We start from the raw sequence: 14,674 nt of genomic DNA, 5'->3' as shown, positions 1-14,674 counted from the left end.
TCCTTCCCCTTGCCTTTGCTTCCTTAGGCAAAATGGCGCCCAATTCAGCTCTAGAAGGCTGACTGGGCTTGAAATCCACCCTGTTGTCACACTGCCCCGTCTGCGATCTGCTGCTCTGTCTCTGCTCTGGTCAAATCAAACAGACTAGCAGGATGGGCAGTTCTTTGTCTGGGTTCACCTCCCCAGCTCGCAGTAAAAGTCCCTTGCCACCTGGCTGCTGGTGGAGTTCCGGCTGCTGGTGGAGTTCAGATTGCTGAATGCCAGTGGAATATCCGTCACTACAACACCACACCATTGTGTCTGCTACTTTCCTGTGTCTGTCAGTCTCCAGGTACCCCTCTGCTGTTGTTCTGTCCTCTCCTATTTCCTGGAATATGTCCTCTCTGCTTCATCCTGATTAAATGTTTTTCCGTCCGTTTAAACGTGTCCTTACCCTATTCCGCCATCTTGATTCTCGCAGGTGATTTTTTTTTTCAAAGATTTATTTATTTTATTACAAAGTCAGATATACAGAGAGGAGGAGAGACAGAGAGGAAGATCTTCCATCCGATGATTCACTCCCCAAGTGAGTGCAACGGCCAGTGCTGCACTGATTCCAAGCCAGGAGCCAGGAACCTTTTCTGGGTCTCCCACATGGGGACAGTGCCCCAAGGCATTGGCCATCCTTGACTGGTTTCCCAGGCCACAAGCAGGGAGTTGGATGGGAAGTGGGGCTTCTGGGATTAGAACCGGCACCCATATGGGATCCTGGGGCGTTCAAGGTGAGGACTTTAGCTGCTAGGCCATGCCGCCAGGCCCATCAGGTGGTGTTCCTAACCACTGTGCTAAACCGCCTCCTCTCATGTCACTTGTTAGTTTTGAGACTTCAGTTACTCATTTTGTGATTTAACTATACTGACTGACTTTTCATTAGGTGAGTCATAATTGATCTTGGAAATAATATAAACACCTGTTATTATTACCCTAAAAATTCATATTTAATCTTCACAGATGTCTTCAGATTCCAAAAGCCATGTGTAAAAGCAGAAATATATGCTGGGTCCTGTGCCATTTTGTAACAAGCTAAACCTCGTTCTGTGGCACCAGCGTCCCATATGGATGCTGATTCAAGTTCTGGCTGCTCTGCTTCCAATACGGCTCCCTGCAGATGTGCCTGGGAAAGCAGCAGAGGATGTCCCAAGTTCTTAGTCTCCTCCACCCATGTGGGAGACCCAGAAAGAAGTTCCTGACTCACATCTTTGCACCAGCTCAGCTCCAGCCATGTGGCCTTTTGGGAGTGAACTAGTAAATGGAAGATCTTTTTTTCTCTCTTTCTTGTGTGATACTCTTCCAAGTAAAAGTAAATCTTTTTTAAAAAAGTATGTTCTAGTTATTTGATTAGCAGAATATCTTTAAAATTTTGAGGACTACATACATTTTTGGTAGAAATTTAGCATTTCAAGTCTTCTGGGTAGGTATTTCATGCATCATGTTAAGCTGCTGTGTGACCTGCCTTCACCCCATATCATAATGCATAGGTTTCAATCCTGGCTTCGCTTTCTCCTTTGGCTTCCTGAGAATGCACACCATGGGAGGAGACGGGTCATGGCTCAAGTAGCTGAGTCCTTGTAACCCATTTGGGTGACCTGGATTGAATTTCCAGCTCTTGTCTTTGGCCTGTCTTGTCCTTCACTGTTGGAACAATATAGAGAGTGAACCAGTATGTTGAGGTCTCTCAAATAAATACATTCAAAAACTATTTCAAGTGTGACTTTTAAAATTTACAAATAATATATCTTTGATTTTTTCAAAGATATGTTTTCAAGGTCTTAATAGTAAATCTCTCTTTTGTAGTGGTAGGAGTATGAGAGAAAGTGTTTCTCTTGAAGATGGACGAATTGGAGAAAGGCCAGAAGTAATGTACCACATAATTCACACTGTTTTATTGGGTTCACTTGCAATGGTTATAGAAGGGTAAGTGTACTTTGTTTGCTCTGTTTTTATAGATTGGTCTTTTTTTAAATTTTTTTTTTTTTGACTTTTGAATTTTATGATACAATTCCATAGAGTCCGGGATTTCCCCCCTCTCAAATTCTCACCCCCCAGACTGATTTTCCCCATATTAATACAATAGTATAGGCCTTTCTAATGATAAGTGAATACATCCAGGAATACATTTATAAAACTTAAAAAAGTTCAAAACACATTTTCTTAAATCAGATGAAGTTTATAGTACAAAGAACTAAATTTATGTATTTATTTGCTTGTTCAAGAATATTGAATGTCTTCCAAGGTCTGGACATTGTACCGGATGCTGGAGGTACAATGGTAAGCAAAAGTGGGTACGCAGTCTCTAACCCTGTGTACCTTATGACCTAATGAAGGGGGTGGATATTACTCATGTAAAGATAAAATTAGAAGTTTTGTAAATGAGGTAGATGTAAATGGTGCTGTGATAATTTTCTTTTAAATTCTGAACAATTTATCCATTTATTTGGAAGGCAGTTACAGAGAAAGAGGGAGAAAGAAACATCTTGTCAGCTGTTTGATTCCCTAAATGGCTGCAGTGCCAGGGCCTGGGCCTGAGCCAGGCTGAAGCCAGAAGCCAGGAATTTCATCTGGTTTTTCTGTGTTTTTACTACATTCCCAGGTATATTAGGGAACTGCATCAGAAATGGATTTGATGTGACTCAAACTAGTATCCATATGGATGCCAACGATGTAGGCAGTGGGTTGATCCACTGCCCCACAATGCTGACTGCTCTAGGAGTTCTTAATATATTTTGGATGTTAGTCTTGCCAGATATTCGGGTGCTTGAAAAGTTCTTAGAAAATAGAATATAAAAATAAGTTTAATTTGGTACAAGATTTAGAAATTTATACATAGAAGGACTCTCCAAATCATGAAAAATATGTATTTATACAAGTATCTGTGGGAATCGGCATTGTGGCCCAGCAGTTTAAACTGCTACCACTTCTGATCCTGATCCCACCTACTGAACCTGGAAAGCAAGATAAAATGACCCTGAAAGCTACATGGAGAACCCTGATGGAGTTCAAGGTTGCTGGCTATGGCCTGGCCCAGCCATGGCCATTGTAGCCATCTGGGGAGTGAACCAACACATAAAAGATCTTTCTTCCTCTTCTCTCTCTGTAACTCAGCCTTTCAGATAAAGGGATCTTTCAATTATGTGATGGGTCTCAAAATATTGTAAAAAGTATTTTACAGCAAAATAAACCATCTTTTGATTCTATTCCTCTCAGACTTTTTGAAGTGCCCTATCAGCTAGATTGCTAGAACTGGCATTGCCTGTCTTTAGTGTATTTTGAATGTGCTTATGTCTGCCAAATGGCCTTCTGAAAGAGCAGTCAGTTTATACTCTTGAAGACCATACACACTCATCAATATTAATGTTTTAATTTTCCCACTTTGCTAACTCAATGTATTCTTGATGACTGAAGAACTTGACAGCAATCTGGTGCTGAAACTAGAGATTAAGTTTTTTCATTTTCCCTTTACGTTCTGGTATTTCGGTTGGTAGTCAGAAAGGGAACTCATGTTTACTGAATGCTCCACTGTGACTCCCTTGGTGTTTTCCAGTCTGAAATACATCTGGACGCCTTATGTGTGCATGCTAGCAGCATTTGGTGTGTGCTCTCCTGAGCTTTGGATGACACTTTTCAAGTGGCTACGACTAAGGACTGTACACCCAATATTATTGGTGAGTCACTGTTATTTCGTGTTAGGCACTTCTTTCTCTTCCAATTGGATAAAAGCCAAATGCTAATGAGAGATGAACTGAATACATTTGAAGTAACAGAAGTAAATCACATAATGACTGATGGGTAGGAAAATAGATCTTGTGAAAAACATTTTTGTTAACTAATTCCTGATTATAAAAATAATACACTTTGGGCCTGGTGTGGTAGCCTAGCAGCTGAAGTCCTTGTCTTGCACATACCGGGATCCCATATGGACATCAGTTGTTATCCCAGTGGCCCCGCTTCCTGTCTAGCTCCCTGCTTGTGGCTTGGGAAAGCAGTCAAGGATGGCCCAAAGCCTTCGGATGCTGTACCTGAATGGAGACCAGGAAGAAGCTCCTGGCTCCTGGCTTCGGATTGACTCAGTACCAACTGTTGCAGCTGCTTGGGGATTGAATCAGCTTACGGAAGATCTTCTGTAATACATTTCAGTCTAAACAACTTTAAAAGCAAAAGGTAGATGCTCAAATAAATCAATAATGTGAGTTGTTATTGAGAATTAATTTCTGTAATATCTTTCTTGATTTGATATAGGATTATGTTCCATATGAATGAAAGTTTGCAAGGGCTGAAAGTTAATTTTTTTATTGGAAAGCAATTATGCCGCTTGGCTGAATGGAAAATTAATGCTGTTCCTGCTGTATATTGCATGTTTGACATACAATGATAAATGAAGCATGATTATTTTTTATCAAACAAATTGTCTTCTAGATTAAAAAACAATCTGCAATAAGAAGCACTCATTTGTAGGACAGTCTAAGAATTAGAGCAGGGGCTCCTTGATATAACTGAGGGTTCAGACTTTCCAATTGGAGTTAGTAGGCAAATGAGAGGGAAAGAAGGGTATTTGTGGCCAAAGGAATAGATAGAAACAGGCAAAGAGCAGTACGTAAGCAAGGGGACTAAAAATAGGACAGAAGAGGCATGATGTGTTTTGTTTGGTGGCCAAAAGTGAAGTAGGGGTGGTCAGGAAACAGTTATGTGGAAGAGGATGAGGTTACTGCAGCATGAAGATTGGCATGCCTGGTGCAGAGTCGGGACTCAAACTTTTTTGTTTTCTGTTGGTTCACTCTTTTTTTTTAAATTTTTTTTATTCATTAATTACATTGTATTATGTGACACAGTTTCATAGGTACTTGGATTCTCCCCACCCCTCCCCAAACCCTCCCACCATGGTGGATTCCTCCACCTTGTTGCATAACCACAGCTCAAGTTCAGTTGAGATTCCCCCATTGCAAGCTTATACCAAACACAGAGTCCAGCATCTTATTGTCCAGTCAAGTTCAACGGCTTCTTAGGTATACCCTCTCTGGTCTGAAGACAGAGCCAGCAGAGTATCATCCCGATCAATTAAAAGCTCCAACATATCATCAGCAAAAATTTACTGTTGGTTCACTCTTAACAGTCCTAAGACAGACAGGCTTAAGGATGGCAAAACAAGTCAGGAAAGAAGTTGTGGCAGGCTATGGGCTTCTGTTGGGTGAGAACTTTCCATATGTAAGGTTCTGTTCTGATCATTTCACATGCTTAATGCTGGATTTTGTACTCTCCATATTATAGATAAAGAAACTAAGACTTAAGTCTGTTGTTGCTTGAGATTATAGCTTGTAAATGTATAAACCTAGAGGGCCCGGCGGCGTGGCCTAGCGGCTAAAGTCCTCACTTTGAACGCCCCGGGATCCCATATGGGTGCCGGTTCTAGTACCGGCAGCTCTACTTTCCATCCAGCTCCTTGTTTGTGGCCTGGGAAAGCAGTTCAGGATGGCCCAGAGCACTGGGACCCTGCACCCATGTTGGAGACCTGGAGGAGGTTCCTGGCTCCTGGCTTCAGATCAGCACGGCACTGGCCGTTGTGCTCACTTGGGGAGTGAATCATTGGACAGAAGATCTTCCTCTCTGTCTCTCCTCCTCTCTGTATATCTGACTTTGTAATAAAAAAATAATATTTAAATCTTTAAAAAAATATATAAACCTTGATTCACATCTAGGTTTTTGTGTCTTTAGAGCCAGTTGAAGTAATACCATGTTATGCTGGTGTGAAAAAAAAATTTTGGAAGAGATTGATATGACCTAGTGCTTCATTAATTATGGTCATGAGAAAGGAGAAATAGGTGTTTCCTAGGTTTCTGGCTTATTTATTTATGCATTTATTTATTCAAGATCTATTTCTTTTTATTTGAAAGGCATATTTACATAGAGAAGGAGACAGAACAAAATCTTCCATCGTGTGATTCACTCCCCAAATGGCCACAATGGCCAGAGCTGAGCTGATCCAAAGCTGGGAGCCAGGAACTTCTTCCAGGTCTCCCATGTGGGTGCAGGGTCCCAGGGCTTTGATTCATCCTCTACTGCTCTCCCAGGCTACAAGAGCTAGATGGGAGCTAGGTGGGAAGTGGAGCAGCTGAGATGTGAAGCAGCACCCATATGGGATCCTGGTACATACAAAGCAAGCAGTTAGCCACTGAGACATCTTGCTGGCCCGGGTTTCTGGTTTATAGTAGTGACTGAGGATCATCAGGTTCCCAAAGACATGGGACAATAGGGAGAAATGATTTTGGGAGGAAGATGGTTTATTCAGTTTAGTAATAGTCATTATTGTGTTTTGTCTTATTCTCAGAAGAATTTATGAGTTCTCGTTTTAACATAAGTATATTGATACTGCCTTTAACATAAGTATATTGCTTATTTAACATAAGTATATTGCTATTGCTTTTTTTTAAATTCTTGTTAACTTTTTCATACAGCTGCGTAGTATCCTTCACTAAATTCTTCATAGCATGAATTCCTGGGAAATTTTTCTTTATTTTATTTTATTTTATTTTATTTCATTTCATTTCATTTCATTTCATACAATCTTTACATAGTTAATTAGGGTAAAAAGGTTCAAGGGCTATAGGAAAGTGGTAAGACTGTTGTTTCCATATTGTTTCCTTCATGTATCTGAGTCAAAGGGGGATATTGATTTGCAGTTGTATTTGCAATTGTAAATATTACTGTGAGCATTACATCTTTAATGTTCTGCCTTAAGTTTATGTAGTAAATGTGTATATTTCATTTTGCCTCCAGCTTAATATGTTGGAAACTCAGAAGTCTTAAGATAGCTTATGTTTTCGATCTAGGTTCCCCTGTGATTTCTCTTTCTGTGATTGATATTTGTGACATAAAGGGTATGCTGTTGATCATGGAGTCTGTGTCTAGTACTTTTAAATTGTTATTATTAGAAATGCAGATTTACACAGAGAGGGAGATATAGAAAGATTCTCCATCCACTGATTCACTGCCCAAGTAGCTGCAGTGGCCAGAGCTGAGCTAATCCAAAGCCAGGAGCCAGCAGCCTCTTCTGGGTCTCCCATCCAAGTGCAGGGTCCCAAAGCTTTGGGCTGTCCTCTACTGCTTTCCCAGGCTACAGTTAGGGAGCTGCATGGGAAGTGGAGCATCCAGGACATGAACCAGCACCCATATGGTATCCTAGTGGTTGCAAGGTAAGGATTTAGCCACGAGGGTATAGTGACAGGCCCAGTGTCTAGCGTTTCTAAAGTAGTCTCCTGGACCCAGCATGGTAGAGTAGCAGCTAAAGTCTTTGCCTTGAACGCATTAAAATTCCATATCGGCGCCATTCTAATCCTGGCAGTCCCGCTTCCTGTCCAGCTTCCTGCTTGTGGCCTGGGAAAGTAGTGGGAAAGTAGTGGAGGACGGCCCAAAGCCTTGGAACCCTGCACGCACATGGGAGACCCGGAAGAGGCTCCAGGCTGCTGGCTTTGGGTTGTCTCCACTCCAGTTGAGTGGCTGCTTGGGGAGTGAACCATAGGACGGAAAATCTTCTCTATCTCTCCTCCTCTCCGTATGTCTGCCTTTCCAATAAAAATAAATAAATCTTTAAAAAAAAAATAAAGTAACCTCTGAAATGTATATTTGCTCCTAATCCACTTTACTTTATTATTTTAGGCGCTTATTCTGAGCATGGCTGTGCCCACTATAATAGGTCTCAGTTTATGGAAAGAGGTAAGAAAATTAGATTTTACTGTTACTAAAAAGTACTTTGCCTGAAAGATTATGAAAAATTTGTGTGCATGGGAAAATTGTACTGAGACATTTTTCTAATGAAGTTTGACATCCTCAGAATATCTTAATTTTTTATCATTAAGAATATAGTAAAAGAATTAAAATTTTTGGAATGCCATCTGTAATTTAGTGCTACTGTTAATTCAGTTTCTAATTGTCAGGGGAAATTGCTAAATAAACAGATAGTAAAAAGCTTTTTACCACTTTAAAATATTAACACCTAAAATGGTAAAAATTATTTGGCATATTGTATATACCCTGAAACCAGTTGGCGATAAGCCTGCAAATTATTTCACCTGATAACTCTAAAATACTAACATCTAAAATGATAAAGGTTAATTGGCATATTATATATAACCTGAAACCAGTGGCAATAAGCCTGCAAATTATTTCATCAGAAATCTACCTTTTTATATGTATATATGTGAATGATAGATACTAACAATTGACTTATTGTGATAAAATTATTTGGTCTCAGCAGTGAATAAATCATAAAATAGGTTATTGTAATGAAGAATGAGCAGGTCACTCAAGGAAATCAGGAGACTTATGACTTTCTTATGTGAAAATAAATGTTAATATATTGTTGACGTTAAATTAGTCTCTTAGTATTTTGAAGTAATCTGACACAGTTTTAAGTGTTATAGCTACTTACATATACCTTCTGGGGATTTTGCTTTGTATTTTAGTTCTTCCCAAGACTAATGACAGAATTAACAGAACTGCAGGAGTTCTATGACCCAGATACAGTGGAACTCATGACCTGGATAAAGTAAGGCTGAACTTTCAAAACTGTTAAAGTGTTTATTAATCATTGTACATTACCCAGTGGATTTAGGAAAAATAATACTTTTCAGTGTTCTTTCCATAAAACAGAGGGATTTTGTCCTGTGTTTGGAGAGATACTGAATTTTTTTAATTTTTGTAATAAAACTCATCTCCATAGGCTCAAAAATCCTGCATCAGGAAGTACACAATTTGAGAGTCCCGCTGTCCAACACCTAGAAATGAGGCATTAAAATGAACAGCTTTCCTTTTGTTTAGAAAGGCAGGAGGATTTCCTTCTGTCCTGAGCTGGGGTGTATGGGTGGTCAAGTGCTCATCTTGGTTACTGGGGTTTGGACTTGAATGCCTACACATTGTGCGAGATGTAGACCTGAGACAGTGGAAACAGGAAACTATATGGGAGATCTGCTCCCCGCCCCCCTCCACCCCTGACACACACACACACACACACACACACACACACACACACACACACACACACACACGTGAATCCAGAGCCCCCACAGTGAGGGGAGGGGAATGCACAGTGTCTGCTACACGGCAGAGAGAGATGGATAGTGAATTCAGATCCTCTTGGCTTCAGCTCTCCTTCAGGTTTCTCCTCTGGATTTGTAGCAGTGGCTCTGACTTTATACAAGTTTGTAGTTTGAAATTATACATATGTAATTCAGAAAATACCAAGTCAAGAAATCAGTATAAAAAGTAGTCCTGAGGGCCCAACACAGTGGCCCAGCGGCTAAGTTCCTCACTTTGAACTTGCCGTGATCCCATATGGGTGCTGGTTCTAATCCCAGCAGCCCCACTTTCCATCCTACTCCCTGCTTTTGGCCTGGGAAAGCAGTTGAGGATGTCCCCAAAACCTAGGGACCCTGCACCCATGTGGGATACCAGGAAGAAGTTCCTGGCTCCTGGCTTCAGATTGGTTCAGCTCTGGCCATCGCAAACACTTGGGGAATGTATCTGTGGAGAGCAGATCTTCCATTCTGTCTCTCCTTCTTTCTGTTTGTTTGACTTTCTAATAAAGATAAATAAATCTTTAAAAGAAAAAGCAGTCCTGAACTGGAATGGAATGTCTGACACCTTCTTAGCTCAGGCTACACAGGATTCCTGATAATGTGCCAAGGGGTGAGCTCAAAATTACCAAACACTAGGCTGGCACTGTGGCGTGGTGAGTAAGGTTGTCTGCCTGCAGTGACAACCTCCCGTGTGTGTACCAGTTCAAATTCCAGTTGCTCCACTTGTTTTTTGTTTGTTTTGTTTTTAAAGATTTATTTATTTATGGAAAGTCAGATATACAAAAAGAAGGAGAGATGGAGAGGAAAATCTTCTGTCTGCTGATTCACTCCCCAAGTGGCTGCAACGGCCAGAGCTGCACAGATCAGAAGCCAGGAGCCAGAACTTCCTCCATGTCTCCCACACGGGTTTAGGGTCCCAAGGCTTTGGGCTGTCCTCGACTGCTTTTCCAGACCACAAGCAGGGAGCTGGATGGGAAGCAGGGTCACCAGGACATGAACCTGCGACAAAATGGAATCCTGGTGTGTGCAAGGTGAGGGCTTTAGCCACTAGGCTACTGTGCTGGGCCATGTTGCTCCACTTCTAATCGAACTCACTGCTAATGCGCCTTGGAAAACAGTGGAAGATGGTTTATGTAGTTGGCCTCTGAAAAAAACACAGGAAAGCTGGAAGAATCTGGGATTGACTAATTGTGCATGGCTTCTCTCAAATATCTGGGATTGACTTGGTGTCAGTTGAGGAGATAATTGGCTTGACTACATGACTGGCATGTTAGGCCAGGCTTGTTCACATGGTTTGGTGGAATTCGCAAAAGCAGCAAGAGAGGGCCAACCTTGAGTGTGTTTTTATGTCTGTGCCTACATTATATTTGTCACTGCCTTGTTGGCAAGAGCAAGTCATATGATCAAGGTTAGAAATTCCTCAAAATTCATGGGCACAGAGAGGTTTTATCACAGCCATTTTTGTAACTAGCCATAGATGAAATAAACTATATTAGAAATGTTAAAGATGTAAAAGCAGAAATAGAAACATGAGAAAAGAATGAAGCACTTTCCAAAAAGGCCTGGAAGATATGAGAGAAAGACAGAAGTGTTTCTAGAAATGAAGACTAGGCTTGTAGGTTATAAATGGGAGGAAGTGGAGACCAAGAGCACCGTGTAGAATACTTCCCTGTTAGAACCAGCTGAGAATCCCAGTCCAGCCAAATCGTAACTGCAGCGAGCGTGCCAGGCCCTAGGCACAGGGCTCACAGTGATCATGTTTGCCTGTTGGGTACTCGAGTTCTTGGCCTGATTACTGTAGGCCTAGGATCTTGAGCATGCTGGCTTCTCTGTGCAGACAGAGGACAAATGCTGTAGGACCTGAGTTGTGTCAGTATTCATTTAAAACAAATGAAACACATCTCTTGTTTATACCCAAATCCTAGCTCTTGTTTTCAAACTGTTTGTAAAATGTATGACTGACTGGAGAGGCAGACAGATCCCTGTCTACTCAGTTATTTCCCTGGGACTCACAGTGGGCAGAGTGGAACCAGGCTGAAGCCAGAAACTGAGAACCAAATCCAGGACTCCTACAGGCATGGCAGCAGTTGAAATATTTGAGCATCACCTGCCAGCGTGTGCGTTGCAGGAGGTTGGAATCAGAAACAGAGCTGGGACTTGAGCCAAGATGCCTCCATATTGGATGTGGGTGTCCCAAGTGTTCTGCATGCCTCCCATCAGTTCCTCTTTTGTGTAACCAAATATTTGTTAGTTATGTTTTATGTTGAGCATTCTGCTGCAGAACATGAAGTAGAACACAAAGGGGAGAGAAAGAAATGAGAAATTGGCCTTATTTCTATCCTTTTTTTTTTGTTGTTGTTGGAAAGGCAGTGTTGCACAGAGAAGAGGTAGATACACCTTCCCTCCTTCAGCTCACTTTCCAGATGGGAGTCAATAGCAGGAACTTCTTCCTGGTCTTCCACATGGGTGCAGGGTCCCAAGAACTTGAGCCATCGTCCACTGCTTTTCCAGGCCATAGGCAGGGAGCTAGACCAGAAGTAGAGCAACCAGGACTCTAACTGGCACCCATATAGCATGCTGGCACTTCAGGCAGGTTCTTACTATGCTGTATCACTGTGCCAGTCCCCTATTCCTATTCATTTAAGGTTTATTTATTTATTTGAAGGCAGTGTGATGGAGAAGGGGAAGGAATGGGAAAGAAGTGAGAGAGCCCTGTCACAGCCAGAGCTAGGCTACACAAGAGAAGCCAGAAGCCCTGTCTCCATTTTCCTAATGGGAGACTGGAGCCTGAGAACTTGGATTGTCAGCTGCATCCTCTTTGGATTCAGAAGCTGAGAAGCCAGGATTTGAGCTGGCGTTCTGATATTGGATATGAGTGCCAAGGGGCAGCTTAATCCATTGTTCTTCAACACTGCCCTGTACCACAGTATTTTACAAGAACGTGGCAAAAGTTGAACAGTTGTACTTTGAACTGCTAGACATTGATGTTACTGTGGTATGCTGTTTTGTTTTAAGATTTATTTTTATTTGAAAGACAGATTTTACAGAGAGAGGAGAGAGAAAGAAGGCCTTCCATCTTCTGGTTCACTCTGCAAATGACCGCCTCAGCCGGAGCTGAGGTGATCTGAAACTGAGGGCTTCCTATCCAGCTCCCTGCTTATAGTCTGGGAAGCAGCACAAAATGGCCCAAAGCCTTGGGACCCTGCATCCACGTTGGAGACTCAGAAGAGGTTCCTCGCTCCTAGCTTTGGATCAGCTCAGCTCCAGCCATTGTGGTCATTTGGATATTGAACCAGTGTATGAAAGATTCTTCTCTCTGTCTCTTCTTCTCTTCATAAAATCTGACCTGCCTTTCTAATAAAAATAAATAATATTTAATAAATGGCTAAATAAATCATAACAACAACAACAACAAAAATGACAGTCATGATGTGCCATCTCTACTTCTGTAGCCTGGCATTAGCTCTGGAACAAAGTGTGTGGGTTGAACAGGGAGTTGAATAACATAATGAAGGCATTAATGCAGTTCTTGGGGACTTGGTCGTAGGTTTTCCTTCCTGGTAAGTTGCATCTGTTTAATATTATCCGTAGACAGACACATGTATAGGTAGGGAAGGAGCAGGAGGATAATTGGGTCTGGAAGCAGTTGGGTTGTGAGGGTTAAATTTGCAAAAGTTGAATTGGAGAATTTTTTTTTTTTTAAAGATTTTATTCATTTTATTACAGCCAGATATACACAGAGGAGGAGAGACAGAGAGGAAGATCTTCCGTCCGATGATTCACTCCCCAAGTGAGCCACAACAGGCCGATGCGCGCCGATCCGATGCCAGGAACCTGGAACCTCTTCCAGGTCTCCCACGCGGGTGCAGTGTCCCAATGCATTGGGCCGTCCTCGACTGCTTTCCCAGGCCACAAGCAGGGAGCTGGATGGGAAGTGGAGCTGCCGGGATTAGAACCAGCGCCCACATGGGTCCCGGGGCTTTCAAGGCGAGGACTTTAGCCTCTAGGCCACGCTGCCGGGCCCGAATTGGAGAATTTAATTCCACCACTGAGCTAGCCACCCTATTTAAAATAGGTATTCTTGCCTTGTCACTGTCCTCTTAATCTGCATCTTTTCCCTTGTATTGTTTTTGAGTGGCATTATTACCAGGTGACACATGTTTATTTTCTTTTTGCTCCATGTTTTTTTTTTTTTCTGTCGCTTTAAAACAATGTCTGATACGATGCCTGGTATTTTTTCTTGAATTTGTAAATTAAAGATAAACTGCCGTTGAAATGTAAGTGTAAAATGACGTTATGAATTGCTAAATCTCTTGGTTCTTTGCAGAAGGCAAGCTCCACTGACTGCTGTGTTTGCAGGGAGTCCACAGCTGATGGGTGCAATTAAATTATGCACTGGATGGATGGTGACAAGCTTGCCTCTCTACAACGACGATGATCTTCTCAAGAGAAATGAAAATGTAAGGCGCTTAAAATTCTATATTTGGCTATTTTGTTGTTGTACTCTAGAATCATTCTCTAGTGGTACATATGTTATTAGTGCATCTAGGGAAGTTGAAACAGTTAGCTTTAGCTTTTAAAAAATTGTCTAGTTAGCTTATAGGAAAAGAGCCAAAATTAAGCCCATTATTTTTGAATGTATGAAGTATTTATATGTTTCTAGGGAAAACATTGAAGTTTCCACAAAGTACCAAGGGAATTGGTTGTAGTATTTTATATACGGAATTATAGTTTTAAAAATTTTATTGTTGAGATAAGCTGTTTAGTCAAATGGCTAAGACATAGGTAAAGGGGCTGGCTATATGCTAGTCCCACTGCTCCAATTCTGATAAAGCTGCTTGCTTATAGCCTGGGAAAGCAGCAAAGGATGAGCCAAGACCTTGGCCCCTTCACCTACATGGGAGACCCAGAAAAGGACGCCAGCTCCCAGCTCAGCTCTGGCCATTATCATCATTTAGGGAATGAACCAGTGGATAGAAGATTTCTTTCTACTACTCCCCGTCTCTTTGTATTTCTGACTTTTAAGTAAAAAAAAAAAAAAAAAAAAAATCTTAAAAAAAAAAAAAAAACGGCCTAGTGCTGTAACCTAGTAGCTAAAGTCCTTGCCTTTCATGTGCCAGGATCCCATAGGGTGCCAGTTCATATGCCAGCTGATCCACTTTCCATCCAGCTCCCTGCATGTGGCCTGGGAAAGCAGTCCAGGACTGCCCAAAGCCTTGGGACCCTGTACCCGTGTGGGAGACCTTGAAGAGGCTCCTCGCTTCTGGTTTTGGATTGACTCAGTTTTGGCCATTGCAGCCTCTTGAGGAGTGAACCACGGATGGAAGGTCCTTCTCTTCTCTGTCTCATTCTCTCTGTAAATCTGACTTTCCAATAAAAATGAATAAATCTTAAAAAAAAAAAGAGTGAAAGATGCAGGTTAAGATACCTGTGCCCAGGCTGGTACTGTGGCATAGAGGATATAAAGCTGCCACTTAATGAATTGGCATCCCCTGTGTGCACTGGCTCAAGTCCTGGCTGCTCATCTTCCTCTCCAACTCCCTGCTAATGTACCTGGGAAAGCAGTGGAG

The 14,674-nt window shown here is 41.8% G+C and overlaps 1 protein-coding gene across 3 annotated transcripts in view; it reads left to right on the top strand.

The window, feature by feature from the left end:
- The window catches only part of DPY19L4 (dpy-19 like 4), an 85,279-nt gene that overhangs the window by 45,451 nt on the left and 25,154 nt on the right, over positions 1 to 14,674 (top strand). For all 3 annotated transcript variants that reach the window (XM_058668785.1, XM_058668787.1, XM_058668786.1), the window contains exons 13-17: positions 1,834 to 1,953; positions 3,581 to 3,701; positions 7,687 to 7,743; positions 8,493 to 8,575; positions 13,432 to 13,564. In XM_058668785.1, the coding sequence (XP_058524768.1) occupies positions 1,834 to 1,953; positions 3,581 to 3,701; positions 7,687 to 7,743; positions 8,493 to 8,575; positions 13,432 to 13,564 (514 nt within the window). The remainder of the gene's footprint in view (positions 1 to 1,833; positions 1,954 to 3,580; positions 3,702 to 7,686; positions 7,744 to 8,492; positions 8,576 to 13,431; positions 13,565 to 14,674) is intronic.

The sequence above is a fragment of the Ochotona princeps genome, chromosome 9, assembly GCF_030435755.1.
Source record: "Ochotona princeps isolate mOchPri1 chromosome 9, mOchPri1.hap1, whole genome shotgun sequence".
Lineage (NCBI taxonomy): Eukaryota > Metazoa > Chordata > Mammalia > Lagomorpha > Ochotonidae > Ochotona > Ochotona princeps.
Note: the sequence above shows the minus strand (reverse complement) of the source record. Positions and strands in the feature narration are given on the sequence as shown.